The following is a 19,676-nucleotide window of genomic DNA, read 5'->3' as shown; positions in this document are numbered from 1 at the left end:
AGTATAATACAATCACACCTTTTCCTTATGGTTGATGGTTTTCTGTTTTAAGAACCTTTTGCCAACCTTAAAGTCTCTTGTATTAGATAGGAGCCCCATTGTTTTTCCTTTTACACTGAGATCTATAATCTATTTAGAATTGATTTTTGTCGATGGTATGAGAGAGTCATAAAGAATTTCTTCCAGATGCATATACAATTGGCACAATCCAACGTTTTGGAAATCCTCTCCTCCAGGGTGCCATTCATGCCATAAATCTAGTGACTGTATATGAAGGTCTTTTTCTCTGGACTCTATTCTATTCCATCATCCTGTTTTTTTCACTGTCCTTATTGTTGAGGTTTATTGTAAGTCTTTATATTTGGTAGTGCTAAGTCCTCTAAATCTGCTATTTTGGCTAATATTTATTGAGTGCTTATTTTTTCTCAGATAACATGTGAGTCACTTTGCATTCATATTTAATCCTGACAGTAAGTACCTCAATGAGGTAGATCGTATTGTCTTTTTTTTTTTTTTTTTGGTACCAGGTATTGAACCCAGGGGCACTTAACCACCAAGCCACATTCCCAGCCCGGTTTTTATAGTTTTTATTAGAGACAGGATCTCTCTGAATTGCTTAGGGCCTCGCTAAGTTGCTGAGGCTGGGTTTGAACTCAAAATGCCCCTACCTCGCTGGGATTATAGGCGAGCGCCACCATGCCTGGCTTTGTCATTTTGTTTGTTTGTTTGTTTGTTTAAATGAGAATATTGAAGTCCAGAAGAATTTTAAGGTGGTCAAAGTCACCTTGATGATGACTTTGACCACCTTAAATGATGCCAAGATTTGCTATCAGGCCAACCTGGCTGCAGAACCTCTGCTCTTTTGTTAACACATACTGCCTGCCTGGGATGTGGCCTCATTCACTTTTGCTGAATGGACTGGCTTTTGGTGCTATGTATCTGATTTACAGCCCTAACACTAGTTTGTTTGTTTGGTTATTTTTTTTTCCTTCTCTCCATGTCCTCAAATAAATAAATAAGGCACATAGGGAAAGTGAACAATGAAGCATTGGATTAGCTCCTGTGTGTCTTTTCAGTGTAGATTCCATGCTATTTTTAGGCATGGAAAAAGATAGAAAAGTCTATTCAGAGTCCTATTAAACCAGGCTTCAGGAGCTGGGAAGAGCTGGGGAGGCAGGAAGCCTCTGATCCCCTATCCTGAAACAGTGGGGGTGGTAGCTTCTGTATTGGCTAAACTTGAGGGAACTTGAAGTTCTTTGCCCTCACTCTCCTCTTTTCACCTCTTCTGCCTACAAAAGGTTCTGAACTTTTGGCATCTTCCCCCACAGTCCCATCCTTTAAAATCAAACTGTTATGGAATACCAGGTCTAAAAATAGGAAACTCAAGGTTTTCTAGGTGGAGTAAGATGATTTTTCTGCAAAGGTATAAATATGCATTTGCATCTGAGAGTTCATAAATATATAATCCAGACTGACCCTAAAACCACAAATAGTTCTAATCTGAGTTTCTGTGCTGTGGATTACTAATAAGATTTCATGACTATTCTGGCAATTTTCATGTGTTAAATGCTTTTGGGGATGTCTGATTTACTCCCTTTTTTTTCTGTAATTCATAATTTTACAGCAAAGTGCCCTTTCTATTAGACCTACTTATCTCTTTCAAAATGCACCATTTCCAAAGACCATTGCTAGCAAAATAGCTTATAATGCTGTGGTAAAAATATTCTAATTTTCCCAGAGCCTCCTAAATCTGTATCCTACTAGTCATTTCAAAATGGGTTCAATGTCTCTTTTAGCATAACAGGGGTCATAGAAAGCTTTTCAGCATCTGGAAAATTATATGTCTTAGAAAATTCTCATGAAAGAACTAAAAGGGTCTGTATTTGCCTGTGTCATTTTGTCATTCTATCCTTAATCAAGTAATTTTCTTATGTAATGGTCTACATTTCGTGGTATGAATAGGTTGAAAGGGTATAAAACCAAGTAACAATTTTCTTATGAAGAGTAAATACTAGCTCATCAACATTTGCTAAGCCTACCAAATACCACTCTGCTGCCTTAACACCTGAAGTGAAATGTGTAGCCGTTCTGTCAATAAAGGAAATCATAGTTAAGCGACTAAAGTTCAGTGCAGGCACAGTCTCCAAATTCTTTAAATTTGATGGATGCTAGAGTATTAAAAATACATGATCTAATCTGTGTGTGTGTGTGTGTGTGCGTATATGTATATATATATATGTATATATATATATATATATATAGACAGATGGGATTTTAGACTTGGCAGGAACCTTAGAAATCCACTGCTCTACCTCATTTATAGCTAAGACACCCAGAGCCCAGAGAGTTAAAATGAACTTCTCAAAGTTGCAGGGCAACTCCTGATCCTGTTCTTCATACTCCTCTTTTCATGTTTAGCTGTTACTCTGCAGCAGCCCTGTCTTCTGAGTCTCTCATAACAATACCTGTTTCACTTCATATTATCCTTTGGAAGAGGAATGAACCTGCTTTGACAAGTGCTGTGATTAGGATGTGGTTTGTAACCCAAGCGTTCTTGTGTTGGAGGCTTGGTTCCCAGTTGTATTAAGAAATGCCGGGACCTTTAAAAGGTGGGACCTAGCAGAAGCTAGTTAGGTCATTAGAGACATGCCCTTGGAAAGATTTAATGCTGGTGTCTTGAAGGGAGTTCATTCCCTTATGAATTTTTATAAAAGAACAAAGCTGGTCCCCAAATCTCTCTGGCTTTCTTTCTTACCATGTGATCTATCCCTCTAGCACACACTCCCACAGTTTTTCCATCTGCCATGTTGTGATGTAGCCAAAAGGCCTTCATCTGAGCCAGCAGATTCAGGTTCCAAGGTCTTGGACATTCAAAACTGTGAGCTAAATAGGCCTCTTTTTCTTTACAAAGAACCCTGCCTCAGGCATTTTGTTATAGAAATAGAAAATGGACTAATACAACAATAAAATGCTACATAAATGTACTGCATTCTTGCTTTTATTTTTTAAACCTATAGTGTAGGTTATAGTTGCTTTCAAAGCTGGCCTACTTCTAAATAAATTAGATGTCAGCAAATTAATAGAATCCATTCTACACTGAACTCTGAAAATATCTTTATATTCGAGACTTAAAAGACCAGTGAGTTGATTCTTTTTTTATAAAGTAGAATCTCATTGTGTTAAAAATAGTGTGCTTAAAAACAATTTGATTTTTAAAATGTCTTACTATTTTTGTCTCATTGAAAGCTTCTCTCTAAAATTTCATTTATAAAATCATTGTTTGCTAATTCTTTTCTTTTTCTCAATAAGTGTTGTTTTCTATTAAAAGCACAATAAATCTCACCTTCCTTGTTTTACTTGTGTATTTTTTAAACCCTCAAATGAAGGACACTGTTCTTAAGACACAGTATGTCCCTGTAATCCAACACGAGTTCACATTTATAAATGGGTAGGCTGGGACAGAGTTCACTTGATAAATGTTGCACCTAATGATTCTCATAGTTCAAAGCATTAAGCCATGAAGACAGTTACCCTCCCATCCTCACAGCCACCTTATAAAATACATGTTATTGCTGTCCCCAGTTTTCAGGTGAGAAAACTGAGGCACAGAGAGTTGAAATAACTTGCCCAGGCAACTCATTTGGGGGTAATAGAGCCAGAACTCGAGCCTCAGTAGTCTAGCTTCTGGAATCCTTGTGCCCTAGCTACCAGGATCATCTCCTGAGTCAGTGATTTTGCCTTTTCTGACAGTGCTTACCTACAAATGGATCAGATTATCTGAACAGTCCCTTCCTGCAAAATGCCCTTCAATCTTAAATATCTGCATTTTGAAAGTTATGGAGGAAAGACATCAGTACTTAATACTTTATCCTGATGTCTAATAGAGACAGAGTTCACTGAGAAACAGAATGAGGAAACAGGGGAATATCACAACGATCATGGGCTTTGGAGCCAAGTGGATCCAAGTTGCAATCCTGCTTTTATGGTTTGTAATCCATGCAACCTTGAGCCTCACCTGCTTAAATATCCTATTTCTAACATTAAAAAAAAGGAAAATTAATAACAGTTCTCTCTTGAGTGCTTGTTCCAATAAATGACCATAATTTACATAGAGTCTGCCATCCAGCACCTGGCCTGTGGTCACAGGCAGTGGTGTTGTTGGAGTTGGTACTGTTATCACAGGGCCAGGTGTCCTCAATCAGCAGGTGCTGGCTTTGCACTTGCTGGGAGCCCCATTGGACTGCAGGTCACAATCTGGGTTTCTGTTGTAAGAGATGACAGGAGGTCCAGGAGAGTGGGTGGAGAAATTAATTTTCAAAGCAGCCACCACAAAGGAATGCCCGGGGCTCTTGATGTCAACGAAAGCAGGAATGCTGCTGCTGGGTCAGCTAAATTGTGGGTTTCAAGCTTGCACTTGGGGCCACCTAAAAGAAGCTCATGATGGATGGTTTTATTTCTCCAAGTTTCACCTTCCTTATATATAAAGTGAGGATGCCATGATGCCTGCCTTCCAGGGATGGTTGAGATAGTGCCTGGAGGAGCCCTGGCACCTAATGTGCAGCCAGCTAACACGCCTGTTATTAATGAGGTTACTTCCTCCCTCTTCACCCAAGCAAGAATGGGGCTTGTGGGTCTCAGTTTCACCTGGCAATCTCAGCTCCAGTAATCCCATAAACATTTTATCTGGGGCATAAAGTACACACATAATCACACTTGGTCCCAAAATGATTCTGTGATAATGTGATTAATAACGAGTTCTCGGATGGTAATAGTGTTTTAAGGTGCTTCTGTAGACTTGTAAATTTCATTGGCTTCAGTGCTTATGAAAGTGAGACTGACAGCTCATTGCCCAGGGCAGCAAACAGCACAATTTGCCTGTGTTGATGTTCCAAGTTCCCTAAATAGCTTTGTGTCTTAGGTCAAAACTTCACATTTGCCAGTGTCTCACTGCCAGTAACCCAGGCTGGGGGAGAGGGTGACTTGTGTGTTCTTGCTTCTAATTGCTGAGATATGAACACACTTGACTAGGAATTAGGGGAAATGTCACACAGTCACCCATGATCCTGGAACTACTGTGCTGATATAATGTTCATGTCATTGTCCCCACCTCGCCAAGTATCTGTGTTAACTTTTATCCTCTCTAAAGCTCTTTCCCATGAATCGTGTCATTTGATCCTTGAAAAAGCCTAGGGAAAAGGCACAGGAGATTTCATTTCTATTTTCTAGTTAGGAAAATTCAGACCCAGAAAGGAAAAGGGTCTCGCTTCTTATTGGCATGGACAGAACTTGAACCTGAATCTGTGTTCTCAAACCCTTTCTCCATGACTGCATATGGCAGCTCACCTCTGCCCTTAACTGACCAGGAGAAAACAGCATTGCCTTGTATTCAGATCTGGTTATGCCTTTCAGGGGTGAGCTGTACAAACACATTTGTGACTGTTTGAGGATGTTCAGAGTTCTGGAATCCACTATATTAAGAAAGTTTGAAGAGAGGCGATTTGGGTATACAACAACTTTAGCTGTGCCAGAGCATAGTGTGTTCCCCTTAGATCTGGTCAGGGTTCATCCAGCTTCCGGGGGCCTGTACCAGAGTCTTCTCTATGTGTGGAGTTGCTGTGAATCCAAATGGTAGGCACCAGGGCTCTCCCCAACAGAAAGTCTCTTCTCTTCACTCCACTTCGACCCTTCCCCCTTCTCTCTTGGACTTCCAGTGCCTGAAATTTCACCATCCTGGGCCTTGAGGACTAATTGGTCTTTAGAGATTCCAAATAAAATAAAAACACTTACACTGTATGTAACAGCATATATATTTGTTAGGGGTGGGATAGATCACAAAGCCTAGTTCCTTGAGCTCTGCAATGTTCTTGTGAGTAGTAAGGGACCTTACAAAGACCAAATGAGGTGTCATATGCATAAAAGGGCTATGAAAGTATAAGCTTGGCAGATGACAGAGATGCAGGGAGGGGCTTGGGCCCTGGTTTGAGGAGGAGGAGGAGGAGTTGAGAGGTGGCCAGACCTAGAGCCCAGGGCACTGGATCTGACCTGAAAAAGCTTACCAGGGGTGGGCTCATATGCAATTTTGACTGATTGCAAGGCTGGACCCAATGCAGCCTTCACAGCCATTTTGTTTGCTCTGACCTCCAGCCATCTGTGCCTGGGAATGTAAAACAAATGGTTAATGGCATCAGATGGTTAATGATCACAAATGTCCCCTCCTCACTGCCGTAAGAGGGAAAAGAGCCCCTTGGAGACACAATCACGGATGCTATTTCCAAAGTTGGAATTAATTGTGTATTCAGGAAAGCCCATCTTCTGCCAGTCATTCTGTTAAGAAAGGGGAAATTAAGGGTGATGGAAGCACTATGCCCAAGGGGGCAACTGGAATAATCTCTATAAGGTCAAAAAGGCAGATACAGGGCTCATATTCAACATGGTCCTGAAACAAAGCCATAAGGTCTGTGTCCTGGAGCTGATGTTCTTTAGAAAAAATATATGCTGACGTATAGGTCTGCCAATCTGACCTTAAACTTCTTTGTTTTATGAGGGCTAGCCTTTGATTGCCTTTTTAAAATCCCTTTTGTCCATGGCCGCTTAAGCAAAGATGCTGTCCTCGTCTCTCTTTGGGGAACCTGCCTGTGGTTGTTTCACTGTTCTAAAACTTCCTCATTTTCCATCTCCTTCCTCTAGCTAGTGAGACCTGCAATGACTTCCACCCGATGTTCTTCACCCACGACAGATCCTTTGAGGAGTTTTTCTGCATCTGCATCCAGCTCCTGAATAAGACATGGAAGGAAATGAGGGCAACTTCTGAAGACTTCAACAAGGTAAAGTGGGTCTTGGGCAGAGGAAGGGGCCCCCCATCTTATTAGAGGGGCATCATCCTCAACCTATAGTATGGTCCCTCAACTGTCTGGAGAAGGTGGTGGACAAGGCAAGAGAAAGAAGAAGACTTTCTTCTTTGGTTAATGATCATTTGGGTTGCTGCAACAATGAAAGCAACCTCTGGGTATAAGCAGATTTGTCCCTTTTGTCCAAGCCAGAGTCCCCTGGTAGAGACCCTTTCTTTTCAACTTTGTCAAGGTGAACTTATCACTTTGTGGCTTTAGTTTTGGATGTCTTGTCAATACTAGAAGATTAATGGGGAGGGTGCCCTTCCTCCACCTGTCGAGTAGACAAGCACAGAGCCAATCAGATCAGCCTTGTCTTAGCCATTTGTTTCTTTGTGGATTATGGAGGTGTGGAGATCATCTGCCCTGTGCTTTGTCAAAAAGAATTTTTATTAAAGGATAGGTATCTTTAAGGGAATTGTATAGGTTTATGTGGAGCATTCTTGGTTTATAAGCATTGAATCCTTTGCACTGTGCTGTCATTTGGTTTTTCTGTGGTATAATTTCACACATGAGCGCAACTTTCCCATATCCATTCATATGTGAATGTCAAGTAAAGAGAGAGGTGTTGACCAACCTAAAGGAAACAGAAGCACAGTCCATGCTTTTAGAGATAAACAAATTCTATATCTTTCAATAAAAACCCTAGGAATAACAATACTATGACTAATAACTGTTTTAGGATTGGATCAGACATAAATGGCTCCGGTATGGTTGGCCCCCGCATGCAAGCCCATTCACCCAGTACTATGAATATAACCTAAGAGTCTAAGAATCTGGTCTCATACTCACACCCTGGGGCCTTTGTGGGCTGTGGCTTGAAGCATAACCTCTCTGAATTCCAACTGCACTTAATGATCTTGTTAGTCTTTGCCTCCCTGTCTCCTTATCTCTGAATTTCTGTCTCATCCTTCCTTTCTGCTGCGTTTCTGGTTTGTGGCATCTTAAATCAACACTGGTTGCAGACAGAAAATCAGGAAAAGGACTCTATCCTTAGGTTCTAACTTGTCTCCCTCAACATAGGGATCTCATCATGTGCCTTTATGGATATACACCATTCTGTCTCAGCCATATCTGCCATCTTTCCTTTGCATCTCAGGCCACCTATTGATTTCACTGAATTAGGCCTTAGTGATGTTCCTTTATGGAGCACACTGCTTGATCTAGAAGCTGCATTCCAGAGCTTCCAGGTGCCTAAGCAGCTATGCCAGAGGACAGGCATGACTCAAGGAGGACAGGGAAGGAAAGAAGCCCATTAGTTCCCCTGTGATTATAACTGAACCTCTTCAGTGTACTTAAGTTGATTATGGGAGACTCTGCAATTCAGTGCAAATTATCTACAGGATAGTCTTCATCCAATCAAGCCCCCCAAAAAGGAGGAGATATAAATCAATAGTCTTTGAAAGTGGCTACAGCCACTTTGTCCTGGATCAGTTCCTCTCCGCAAGGGCTGGGTTGTGAAATACCTCTAGTCCTCAGCCTTATGTGTGAGGACATATGCTTCTCCAGGGCAAGGAGACCCCACCAGCCAGCCCATGTCTTGGTGTCAGTCAAGAGTGGATATCAAAGAAGGGTCAGAGATAGGAAAGACAAGGGAATTTAATTTTGTACATTAATTTTTTTTTTTTTTTTTTTGCTTTGTCTTCCTGGTTACTTTTGTGACCAGAAAAGTGCAACCATTATACGCATAGTTATCACATATGTTTCATTTTCTATTGTTGCTGTAACAAATTACCACGAATTTAGCAGCTTAGACAATACAAATTTAGTATCTCACAATTCTATAGTTCAGAAGCCAAAAATGCATTTTGCTGGGCTAATATTAAGGTGTCAGCAGAACTGTGTTTCTTTCTGGAAGCTCTCAGGGGGAAGCTAGACTTTTCCCATCTTCTAGAGGCTGCCTGCCTTCCTCAGGCTGTGCCCTGTTTCTCTATCTTCAAAGCCAGAAGCTGCAGGTCCAGCCTTTCAGATGTTCCATCACTGTGGTCCCTCTTCGGCCTTGGCCAACCACTTTTAAGGACCCTTGTGATTACATTGAATTTAGATAATCTGGAATCATCTCTTTGTCTTAAGATCAGCAGATAACAAATTAAATTCTACCTGCAATTTAATTCCCCTTTGCCATATCAGGTAACATATTCACAGGTTCTGGGAGTTGGAACAGGGCATCCTTGGGACCATTATTCTGTCCATCACAGCATACATTTTATTAGTAGCTATATTTGATTTTTAGGTGTGTATATCAATTTAAATTAATGAAATTTGGACTAGACGAGCCTTTTGTTTTTCTTTTTGTGGGCAGATACAATCTCACTTATGGTGTTCTGCCAGTGGATGCTCAAATCCAAATATATTTATGTCCCTTTTCTTTTATGTCCCTGTTCTGCCTCCACTAGCCTTTTTAACAAAGAAGGGCCCTGTGTAAGAGTCACTAGTTCAGTTTAAAGTTTGTCTTTCTAATTTTTTTTTCCTACCACCTGCCTATCAGCCACTGTTCTGTTTTACTCCATAATAAATTGAAGAGAAGAGAAGTGCTGAAATTGAAATCAGTTCACTTTTCTTCTTGTTATTAACTTGGTAGCAGAGGAGATTGAATTAAGGAACAAATAGGGACTTGGAGTTACTGGTTGATTTAATGTTTTTCTTGTTCCCTAAGACTGGCCAAATTTGAATTCAGAAATATTTTAAAAGATCCAACATGAAACAATTTCTTTTGAACTTTCTTGGACACCATCTCAGGCTCTTGCCACTTTGAACAGAGTATGAAAGGCAGATGCATTGTCAACTTGAGATCCAGGGCTCTGTGAGAATGGCTCACTCATCTGCCTTCCTGGGTTCCTCACTGGAGAAGCAGTCCCCTGCAACTCAAAATTTTAATTTATCCAGCAAACTATATGAGTCTGTCCAGGACAGGAACAGCTTCTGCAACCACTTTGCCTGGGACATCAATTTGCAGATATCTGATGCATGGTTAATGCTGCAGCTAGAAGAGAATGTTTGGAAAAGCAGCTGTCTTCTGCTCTTCCAGGCTTTGGAAGTAGCAGATGGGATGTTTTTTATTTATATAAGAGAAGTAGAATTGGAGAGTGATTAAAATATTTATGCTTTGAAAATTACTTTCTTTCAGTTTTTCAATATAGCCGTCTGCAGAATAATCCATTGATTCAGACCATTGAGTTTGTATTCTATGTTTTTGCCTTTTATTACCAATATTTTAGAGCATGCATTATTCATTTTTATGGGCATTAGAGAAGAGCTAAACTGCAGCTGGTTACCTCGGCACACAAGTGGCCCCATAATCATTTCATGGAAGCCTTCATTTTTGAGGATAGGAAAGAGGACACAAGTGATATGGAAATTTCAGGTACAGGAATCTCATTTAAAGCTCATGTGGCTGACTGCTCCCTGTTAAAAATCCTAACAAGAGTATACACGTAAAAAATAGATCTCTGGGAATCTGTGTTTCTCAACCTTGACTGTGCTTTAGGATCGTCTGGGGCCTGTTATCTCAGACCCAACTGCACAAAGAAAAATTAACCCATGGGGTAGGGACAAAGCTATCAATGAGTATTTTCATTAAGTAAAGCAGATTTGCTCCCTATTGGTGATTTGTGTCAACAGAATTACCATAAGCTCAGTAGGAAAAAAAAAAAAAAAGAATTACCATCAGCTGATGCATGGGACATGTATCACCAACTAAGGCAGATTGTGTACATGGATAGGGTAGCATGTTTGTTGATCTGTAAGAAGCAATTTTAATCCTCATTCTGCTACTCAGAAAATTAATGAAAAATAAAAAATAAATGGAGACTGGGATCCCATCACCTTCTCCTATGGTGGGACAATATTAAATGGAAGTAATAAATGTAAAAATGCTTTGAGGAAGTAAAGAGTCATATGCAGATGGAAAGGACTCTTTTCTTAATCACAAGATCAATCCTGCCTATGAAGTATGAGTAAATTGCCCTTTTCAAAAGAAGACTTATTTTGTCCATTATGTTAAAAAGAAAAAGAAAAGTGAAGCTGTCTACAATTCCCATATTAAGTTCTGAACTGAATTAATAACCCATTTAACTTTGGCAAAAAAAAAATAGGCTCTAAGCTGAAATGTTCATGGATGTTGGCACGATCTTCTTTCAAACCACTTTATTAGGTACCTTTGTTTCTCATGAGTAGCAGCCTAAAAATCAGCTGGTCTCACGATTCTCTTGTACTCTCCAACAACCACCTACTGTCTGGGGTAGCTGAGTCTTTTTAGAGACCATCAAAATACTTGTTTGTAGTATTGGTGCTACTTTAGACTATCAAATCAACGTTGTAAACCAAGATCACATGACTTTGCCACACTTTCAACTTACCAAAATGGAAGAAACTAGTGATTTGAAAAATGTAGTCATTCTAGTACAAAAAGACGATTTTGAAACTTTATCCAATGGTATAATAAGCTAAGTACACAGGATGGGGTTAGAATCTCAGGCTTACAGATGAGAAACCATCCCTGCTTAAAAGAGCAAAGACTGTGCAATGGGGGAACCCAGGCCCAACAAAGACGCAGCTGCCCCTGGCCAGCTCGGATGAGCTTCGTCCGAGTCAATGGGAGAAAAATCTCAATTAGGAAGAATTGGAGATCAGGCCAGAAGGAAAGATCCTGAGAAATCTTCTGGAAAAGTATCCATAGAAAATTACTGCCAACTAGTCACATCTAGTGGATTATGGTGTGGTATAAAAAGGGATCACATTTAAAACTTTAAAGGCAGCAAAGGCATGAATAAAATAGGAGAATATGTTTGCTCTTCAAGCTGCTTTCAGCTTACTGACTTTCTGTGCATGCTTTTCAAGGGACAATTACACATTCAGGAGTCCCCTTCCTAGGCCAGCTCAACTTCATAGCGGTGCAGACAGCGCTCTGTTGGTTAGCTGAGCTGGCCCAGGGAATGAAAGGTGGTCTGTAAATCTCACCATGAATAAACATGAATCTCCACATTTGCATGAGGCAGGTGACTGTAAAATATCTTGGAGCAAGTTATGAAAGGAAGCTCTGTGTGTCTGTGCCCAGGGGAAGCTGGGAGGACTCAGAGTTGTTTATCTTCATTAGAATTCCATCGAGTGCTGCTGTTATTGATCTGAACTGGGCCTGGTGTGGCTAATAAAGTAGGTGTACGTTTTAATTGAAACATGAATATTTAAGTAGAGGAGAAGTCTTTTAAAGAGCCCTGATGTTGTACAATGAGGTTATCCATTTTTTAACTGTCGAGACCATTAACTAGTATTTATTCAAAAGGCTTTTCAAGCTTCACACAGGTCTTTGGGGTTGCTGCACGGGCAGACCTCTGGAAGCAAATGCCTTATGTGAAGAGATTTTTTTTTTTTCCCCTTTGGTGTTTCCCATTGAATAGATAGCAAATGGTTTTGTGTGTGTTTGCACTTAAGTAGCTCATTTAAGGTAGCATTAGCCTTTTTCTCATGGACTTTGACACTCTGTTAGACAAACAGTGGAGTTATGTCCCCTATAGTCCTCATCTGTAACAATTATACTAGTCAGAGGCAGATGACCAAGAGTGACTTCATTAACTTACCTTTTTTTTTAAAAAAAATAGGTATTTGTTTAAATAGATTCCAGTGTGTAGGCTTTAGAAAATGAAATATATTAACAACAGGTAACATAGGACAGGCCAAGTGTGAAAGGCCCCTGTGCTATAGAGCAGTATTTCTCAACCTCTTGCATTACCAACCTGTCCCCACCCCCAGGAGCCTTTTTAGACATTTTATCCCCCTAATTACCTTTCTCTTAAAATTGTTATATGATTGTGTTATGGACATTTATCTGTGCTTTAGACATATAAAGAATGGATTTTATTGCCCCTCCAAGAACCAATTTTCATCCCCCTAAGGTTGAGATACCCCTCCCTCCTTGATGAAACAAGGCTAACAGCCATCAGGAAGACCTGGTGGCAGTGCCAGGTTGACCCCTCACAAGCAGCATGACCTTGAACATTTCCTTTAACCAACAAGTTCCTTCTCATCTGTACACTGGTAAAAGCAATAATAATAACAATGGTATTTCCCAGAGTCACTGTGAGGAGAGGCCTCCTAAAGTTTGCTTTGCAAATGGTCCCATACATATGAGAGATATTAATCTCAACAGATATTAATCTCAAAACCTAAATTGGCAGTACTTTGCACTTGGTACTACAGTGTAATTTGCTGCTTTGAGTTCCCAAGATAGATTGCTCAACTCCGTAGAAATAAAAATTTTCTCATACCGTTGAAGTTAGGTTGGATCCTTGAACAATTTTGACCACAGTGGAAATCAACTCCTAAGTGAGGGAACCCTCATGTTTATTTATGAGCACACCCACAACCCTCTGCAGGTGACCCAAGGCTGGACACTGTAGATAAAGAGCCAGGTCCTCTCTTCTAGCTGGATAACCTTGAACAAGGGCTCAGCCCTGTCAGCTTCAGATTTCCTCATCTGTGAGATAGAAACAGGGACATTACCCACAGCTAGAATGGTCTGAACCTTCATGTGCCGGGCATATAAACTGCTTGGCTCAGTTCAGGCCTGGAGCCAGCACCAGTCAATGGTAATGTCGAGTTGGGAGAAGACGAGGTGACAAAGGATTCTAATTGCCTCTGTAAAAGGAAAAGGATCCTCATGGTAATGCTAATGCAGGCAATCTAGGAAAGGTGGAAAAGCTTCCCCCTTGGATTTAGGGCAGCTAACTTAATGGAGCTCCCATCATGGTGGTCCCAGATGTGCACACCGATGCAACATCTATGAGACACATAGAGATGACCCTAAAAGGGATCTATTCCCAGGGGCTTTGCACCACCCCTCCTCCCACTCGATCCTTGCATTCACAAAGGAAAACATGTGAAGACCCACAGTTATCCAGGAAGGGTTAGATTTTCTTGACCCTGTTCCTGTAGTTGCCATAAAAACAGTTAAATGGTTTAAAATTTGCTTAAAATTTAACTGTTAACTTTAGTTGGTCAAAATCATTGCTAAAAGTTTTTGCTTTCTGATCATTATCTGTAATGACACAAATGTGCACATTTGTGTAAATGTGCACATTTAAACAAATTGTGATTACTATGAGTGAGTTTCAGGTATAAAATTTAAACAAGACTGACAACAGTAAAAATATTTGGGGAGTGTTCCTTCGTGATAGAGGTCTGGCAGAGTTCGCAATACATAAGTCTTTCTAGAACTGGTTTATCTTCCTTTGCATGTGTAACAGGAGCTAAATTGAGACTTGCCAATTATGAGAAGGAAATAATTGATAGTCTCTTCTGCTGGGCAGCAAGGTGATAGGCCAGACCCTTGGTTCAATTTCAGACCATCCCTGAACATAGGAATAAAGACTGTTCTCCAAATGAACTGCTTTACATAGCTGTCTATTCACTGACTTCTGAAACTTCTTTCCCTTTTATTAACTCCACTTTGGGGCTCTGTGCAAGTTGTTAACAGGTTCCTATGACCTGAATTTCAGATTCCATTGTGGATTATATGAGGGATTTGATAATGGCACAGAAACCATTTTATCATTATATGTCCAATTAAAAGGAAATTACCTATATTTTAAGTAAGGCATAATGAGGATTGAGGCATTTTAAATTAAAGGGTGGATAGGAATGAGTTGTTTAAATAAAAAGGGTATATTAGGTGGGGATCTCTGATAAAATGTAAGTCCTCATTGATTTAAAAAAATATTTATCTTGTTATTACAAAGTAAATTATGTTAAATGGGAGATTGGGGACGCACCACTAGAAACAGATCTGTCTCCTACAGAACAGAAAGAAGAGCACATAGGAGCTGTTATATGGCTGCTTCCACTTGCCAGCTGAGGGTACCAGATAAGATGGGTGGAGGATTGAGAGCAAAGAGGATTCCAGGATAAGATGAGATAAGGAAACAGAATGAATGAGTGGGACCAGAAGCCATTTGCAACAAGTTTAAAACAAGAGAAGTGAGAAAATCCCAACTGAAGTCTCCTAATATCCTCTGCAAAAATGCCTGATCTGGGAGGTCAGGAGTTTAAATATATATTTAATTATTTAAATATACATTAAATATTAAAGTGCTAATTTGCCTTGCTTAAATGTCTGTGCAGATTTTTCAAAATCATGCTTTCATATCTGCGAAACAATGAAATTATCGGTAAAGATTATCCACTTTCTCTTTGCCAAACAGGACCTGAAACACTGGTCTTCCCTTGTTCAACCCCAACACTGGCTTGTATGCTCCATCATCAGGCACAGGGCCAAGCCACTGAGTAGAAACAGGTCAGAAGTGTGCCCAAAGGTTGAAAGGCAAAAAAGAAGGCAGGCTTGAAAGGAAGGTTAAATTTGCCAGCTTTTTCTCCAGCCCTTTCATGGAAGTTGTTATGGGGAGAAAAATGAATGTTGAAATTTGAATTTGTGATATGAGGTTCCCAGATTCCTAGTCCCCCTTCACTTCTCTTTCTTTTGTTGTTTCTCTGTGTTTGCCCGCTGTTCTGGTAAAATTAAAAATAATAGGTTCTCCGTGCTTCTGTGGGGGTGGAAGTCATCTAAACAGATATCATTCCCCCAACTGGGGCAACCAACACCTTTTAAAAGTTCGAGCCTAAAGCTATCACTTTTGGCTTCAACTTCCTCTAATGCCTCTGAGATGTTCCTCCAGCTCTGGCCCTGTGGATGCACATACCCTAGAACTTATCACAGTGAACTGCAATTCTCAGGCCTTCTGAGAGCAGAGGCTTGCATTTTCTATATCTCAGAATCTGCCACTGGGTCTGTGATTTAAAAGACATGCAAAGTTATTATCCCACAACCTTCATGCTGCATCATGCCCACACCAGTGTTGACATCTTGGTTAGCAGTCATAATCCGAGCTACACTTTCAATGCTCTCCATTCTTTCTACAAACGTTTATTTGCATCTGCAACTCATTGTGCATTGTGATAGGCATAGGAATATGGAGGTTACAAGACAGGTTGGTTTCTACCCTCCTGAAGCTGGAAGCCTGGTACATTTCTATTTGGAAACTTAAGGACTGACTCTTTGTGAATCCAATCATTGGCCAAAGTCACTACAGTCTCTACCTGGTCCTCGGCCTTCTTATCATTGCCTTGATTCATGTCTTCCTCTTCTCTCACCCCAAACATGGTCTAGTGACTGGCTGGTCACAATTCCTCATGGCTCCATGGTGGTAGTATACCTTCACTTCCTTGCTACCACTCATGGAATGTGAAGTGTATTTCTCCACCTTTTGACTTTTGACTTGGTCAATGACTTGCTTGAGCTGAGGAGGTTGTGAAGTGAGCAGAGGCTTAGCTTGCCCAGTGGGATTGGGCTCTTTTACTTCTGCCTTCATCATGAGGACAACGTACCATGGATAGCCACTGCTCTTAGTGTAGGCCCCACAATGAGACATGTGGGGCACAGTTTCCCCAAGCCATCCCCTAGAATGAAACAGCCGTCTCAGCTGACCTACAGGCCTGTAGATGTGATAAAAACTTCCTCTTAACTGTAGGAACTGTTCTTCACTCAGCATCATTATGGAAAAACTATGATATCAACTGTGGCACTAACTCATCTCCCAGCTTTGAAATCTTCTCATTTCCAAATTTCCCCCAACACAGATATGACCATATCATTCTTGATTTTTATCCTTCCATGTCTGTACATTGCCTGGCTTAGAAAGTTTCAGGACCTTAACAAGATGTTCTGATCTCTACTTGATGAGTACTTTTCCTGCTTCATCCCGCACATCTTTACCCTGCACCTGCCCTGGGCAATACCAGCACATCCTGAATGCCCACCAGTTCTGGTATGTGCTGTAACACTTTCATATCACAGGAATTAGCTCATACTCATTTCCTCTGCCAGGAATGTCTTCCCCCATCTGCCTGTTGAAATTCTCCTTATCCTTTAGGATTTTGCACAAGCACCACCTTAGTGAGATGGTTACCATCTCCTTTCATTCAGTATGAATTTTTGCACCTCTGCCTCCACAGTATGGAATTCAGAATTTCTTTTGAAAAATATCTTCCAGCTCTATAGTAGTTATTTATTTATAAATCTATCTTTCCAAATTAAGTCAGTATATCATTGGAAGCAAGAACTTTCATGGCTTAGTGTCTTCCGGATGCTTTTTAAGTAGTATCTGCTCAATTATTTTGGGTTGAATGTTGAATGAATGAATGGCTAGATATGTCTAATTCACTCATTAATTAAATTAGTTCAATTGGCTAAAATTATCTGAATTTATTACTATTTAAACATGGGTGATCAGTGTTGTTCAATTCCCAGGAATCATAGTTAATAAGTATTTTGTACTTCAATGGAATAAAGAATTTTTTTGCCCAAAATCCAGATAGGTCATACTGAGAAACACTTCTAGAACCAACCCCATCTGCTTTTTCAGGTATCAATGCTTGAGGAAGTTATAAAATTATTCTACAATTTGTTTCTTAATAAAAATCAGAGTAGTATTTTCCCATCTATATAACTTTATAGAAGGTGAATGGAAAACCTTGAACAGATTGAATTGTTAGGGGGAAAAAAAAAACCAAACAAACAATACTTGAATTTTCTCTTTTCCAATGAGTTTTGTTGCAACCTCCTGGTTAAAACAAATAAATAAATAAATAATCCCTCTTTCATTTTTCACCTTAAGTAGTTTATTATGTCACTCTTAGGCATGCTTTGCCCACATGCCCTTGCAATTCAGGGAACACTCTATTTCCCCATTTGACTGGTTTCCTGGCCAGTGGGGAAAATAATATCTATAAGGGCACTTATCCTTTCCCAGGATGACTGTCAAGAAACCTTCAGTGCAGAGGACAACTGCAGCTTCTTGCCGTCCATCCCGTTTAGGTGACTGACTGGTTGCTACCCAAGCAGATCCGAGAAACATGTGCCTGCCAGGCATATTAAATCACAAACATGAATACATCGTGCTGTTCAAAACAAAATCATAAGCATTTTACCTTTACCTCCCAAAGTTCTCTTAAATTAGAAAAAAAAAATCTCACAGTCTAGCAATTGTGAATTGTGCTGCTATGAACATCGATGTAGCAGTGTCCCTGTAGTACGCTCTTTTAAGGTCTTCAGGGAAAAGTCCAAGAAGGGCAATAGCTGGGTCAAATGGTGGTTCCATTCCCAGCTTTCCCAGGAATCTCCATACTGCTTTCCAGATTGGCCGCACCAGTTTGCAGTCCCACCAGCAATGTACAAGAGTGCCCTTTTCCCCACATCCTCTCCAGCACTTGTTGTTGTTTGACTTCATAATGGCTGCCAACCAACCCAGATGCCCTTCAATAGATGAATGGATAAAAAAAATGTGGCATTTATACACCATGGAGTATTACGCAGCACTAAAAAATGACAAAATCATGGAATTTGCAGGGAAATGGATGGCACTAGAGCAGATTATGCTTAGTGAAGCTAGCCAATCCCTAAAAAACAAATACCAAATGTCTTCTTTGATATAATGAGAGCAACTAAGAACAGAGCAGGGAGGAAGAGCAGGAAGAAAAGATTAACATTAAACAGATACATGAGGTGGGATGGAAAGGGAGAGAAAAGGGAAATTGCATGGTAATGGAGGGAGACCCTCATTGTTATACAAAATTACATATAAGAGGTTGTGAGGGGAATGGGAAAATAAACAAGGAGAGATATGAATTACAGTGGATGGGGTAGAGAGAGAAGATGGGAGGGGAGGGAGGGGGGATGGTAGAGGATAGGAAAGGTAGCAGAATACAACAGTTACTAATAGGGCATTATGTAAAAATGTGGATGTGTAACCGATGTGATTCTGCAATCTGTATTTGGGGTAAAATTGGGAGTTCATAACCAACTTGAATCTAATGTATGAAATATGATATGTCAAGAGCTTTGTAATGTTTTGAACAACCAATAAAAAAAAAATTAAAAAAAAAAAAAAAAAAAAAGATCTCATCCCCCCCAAATTGCCACAGTGGTGTGTATTTGCTGGAGGTAGTCAGCTCCCTGGGACTGCTCTGGTCCTGTTTTCCTGATTTCTCTTTCACACATCCGTTTGCGTGGCTTGGCTGAATCCGAAGTGTATGGCATATGGCTTTTTGCTGCTTGAGCTGCCACGGAAGTAAATGTCATTGGCATAGAATGCCAGATTTCCATTTTGTGAATCACAGAGCATGGAATTCTGTCCGAAAGCTCCCTGGCCGCTCCGTGTTCTTAAAGCAGAAGTAGAAAAGGGTAAGAGCCATGCATCACGGAAAGATGCCATTCCTATTAAGATGCACTTATTGTGATAAAAAGTATGTTTGAGGCAGACACGCTGGTGCCCTCGAGTGTCAGAAAAAAACTGTTTCGCTTGTTCTGTTGTGGTCAGGGCACTTGGCAGGCTGGGATGTGCTCCCAAGCCACAGAGAAGCAGAGGTTGGTCAGGAAGTGATGGAGAGTTGTTTTTGAATTTTTTTTCAAATAGATAAGAATTCACTTGGGCATGTACCAGAAAAATAAGACTGTGAGTACAAGATATCCATGTTTATTGGATGCAGTTTACCAGAATTTTCTATTCATTAAATTTTTGAGCTATGAAACACTATAACACTTACTTGGTTGGTAAAGGAGATCTGAAGCTGTCACAGATGCAGCCTTAGTCTTTGTCTCCTTTCACTCCCATGGACAAGGAGCCAAGAGAGGGATTTGGAGAATTAAGGTGGGAGAGAGGATTAGATGGCACCATAAGACATTGTGAATATTTGACTTTTTTTTCTGACGAGCAATTTTAAATGGTTTAACCTAATAATTGT

At 40.3% G+C, this 19,676-nt stretch overlaps 1 protein-coding gene across 3 annotated transcripts in view; it reads left to right on the top strand.

The window, feature by feature from the left end:
- Positions 1-19,676, top strand: part of Elmo1 (engulfment and cell motility 1) — a 553,589-nt gene that overhangs the window by 387,625 nt on the left and 146,288 nt on the right. For all 3 annotated transcript variants that reach the window (XM_046460598.2, XM_046460597.2, XM_046460599.2), the window contains exon 16: positions 6,688-6,824. In XM_046460598.2, coding sequence (XP_046316554.1) covers positions 6,688-6,824 — 137 coding nt within the window. The remainder of the gene's footprint in view (positions 1-6,687; positions 6,825-19,676) is intronic.

This window comes from Marmota monax, unplaced genomic scaffold (assembly GCF_021218885.2).
Source record: "Marmota monax isolate L192 unplaced genomic scaffold, Marmota_monax_Labrador192_F-V1.1 WCK01_AAM20220418_F8-fsc00107, whole genome shotgun sequence".
In the NCBI taxonomy this organism is placed as follows: Eukaryota; Metazoa; Chordata; class Mammalia; order Rodentia; family Sciuridae; genus Marmota; species Marmota monax.
Note: the sequence above shows the minus strand (reverse complement) of the source record. Positions and strands in the feature narration are given on the sequence as shown.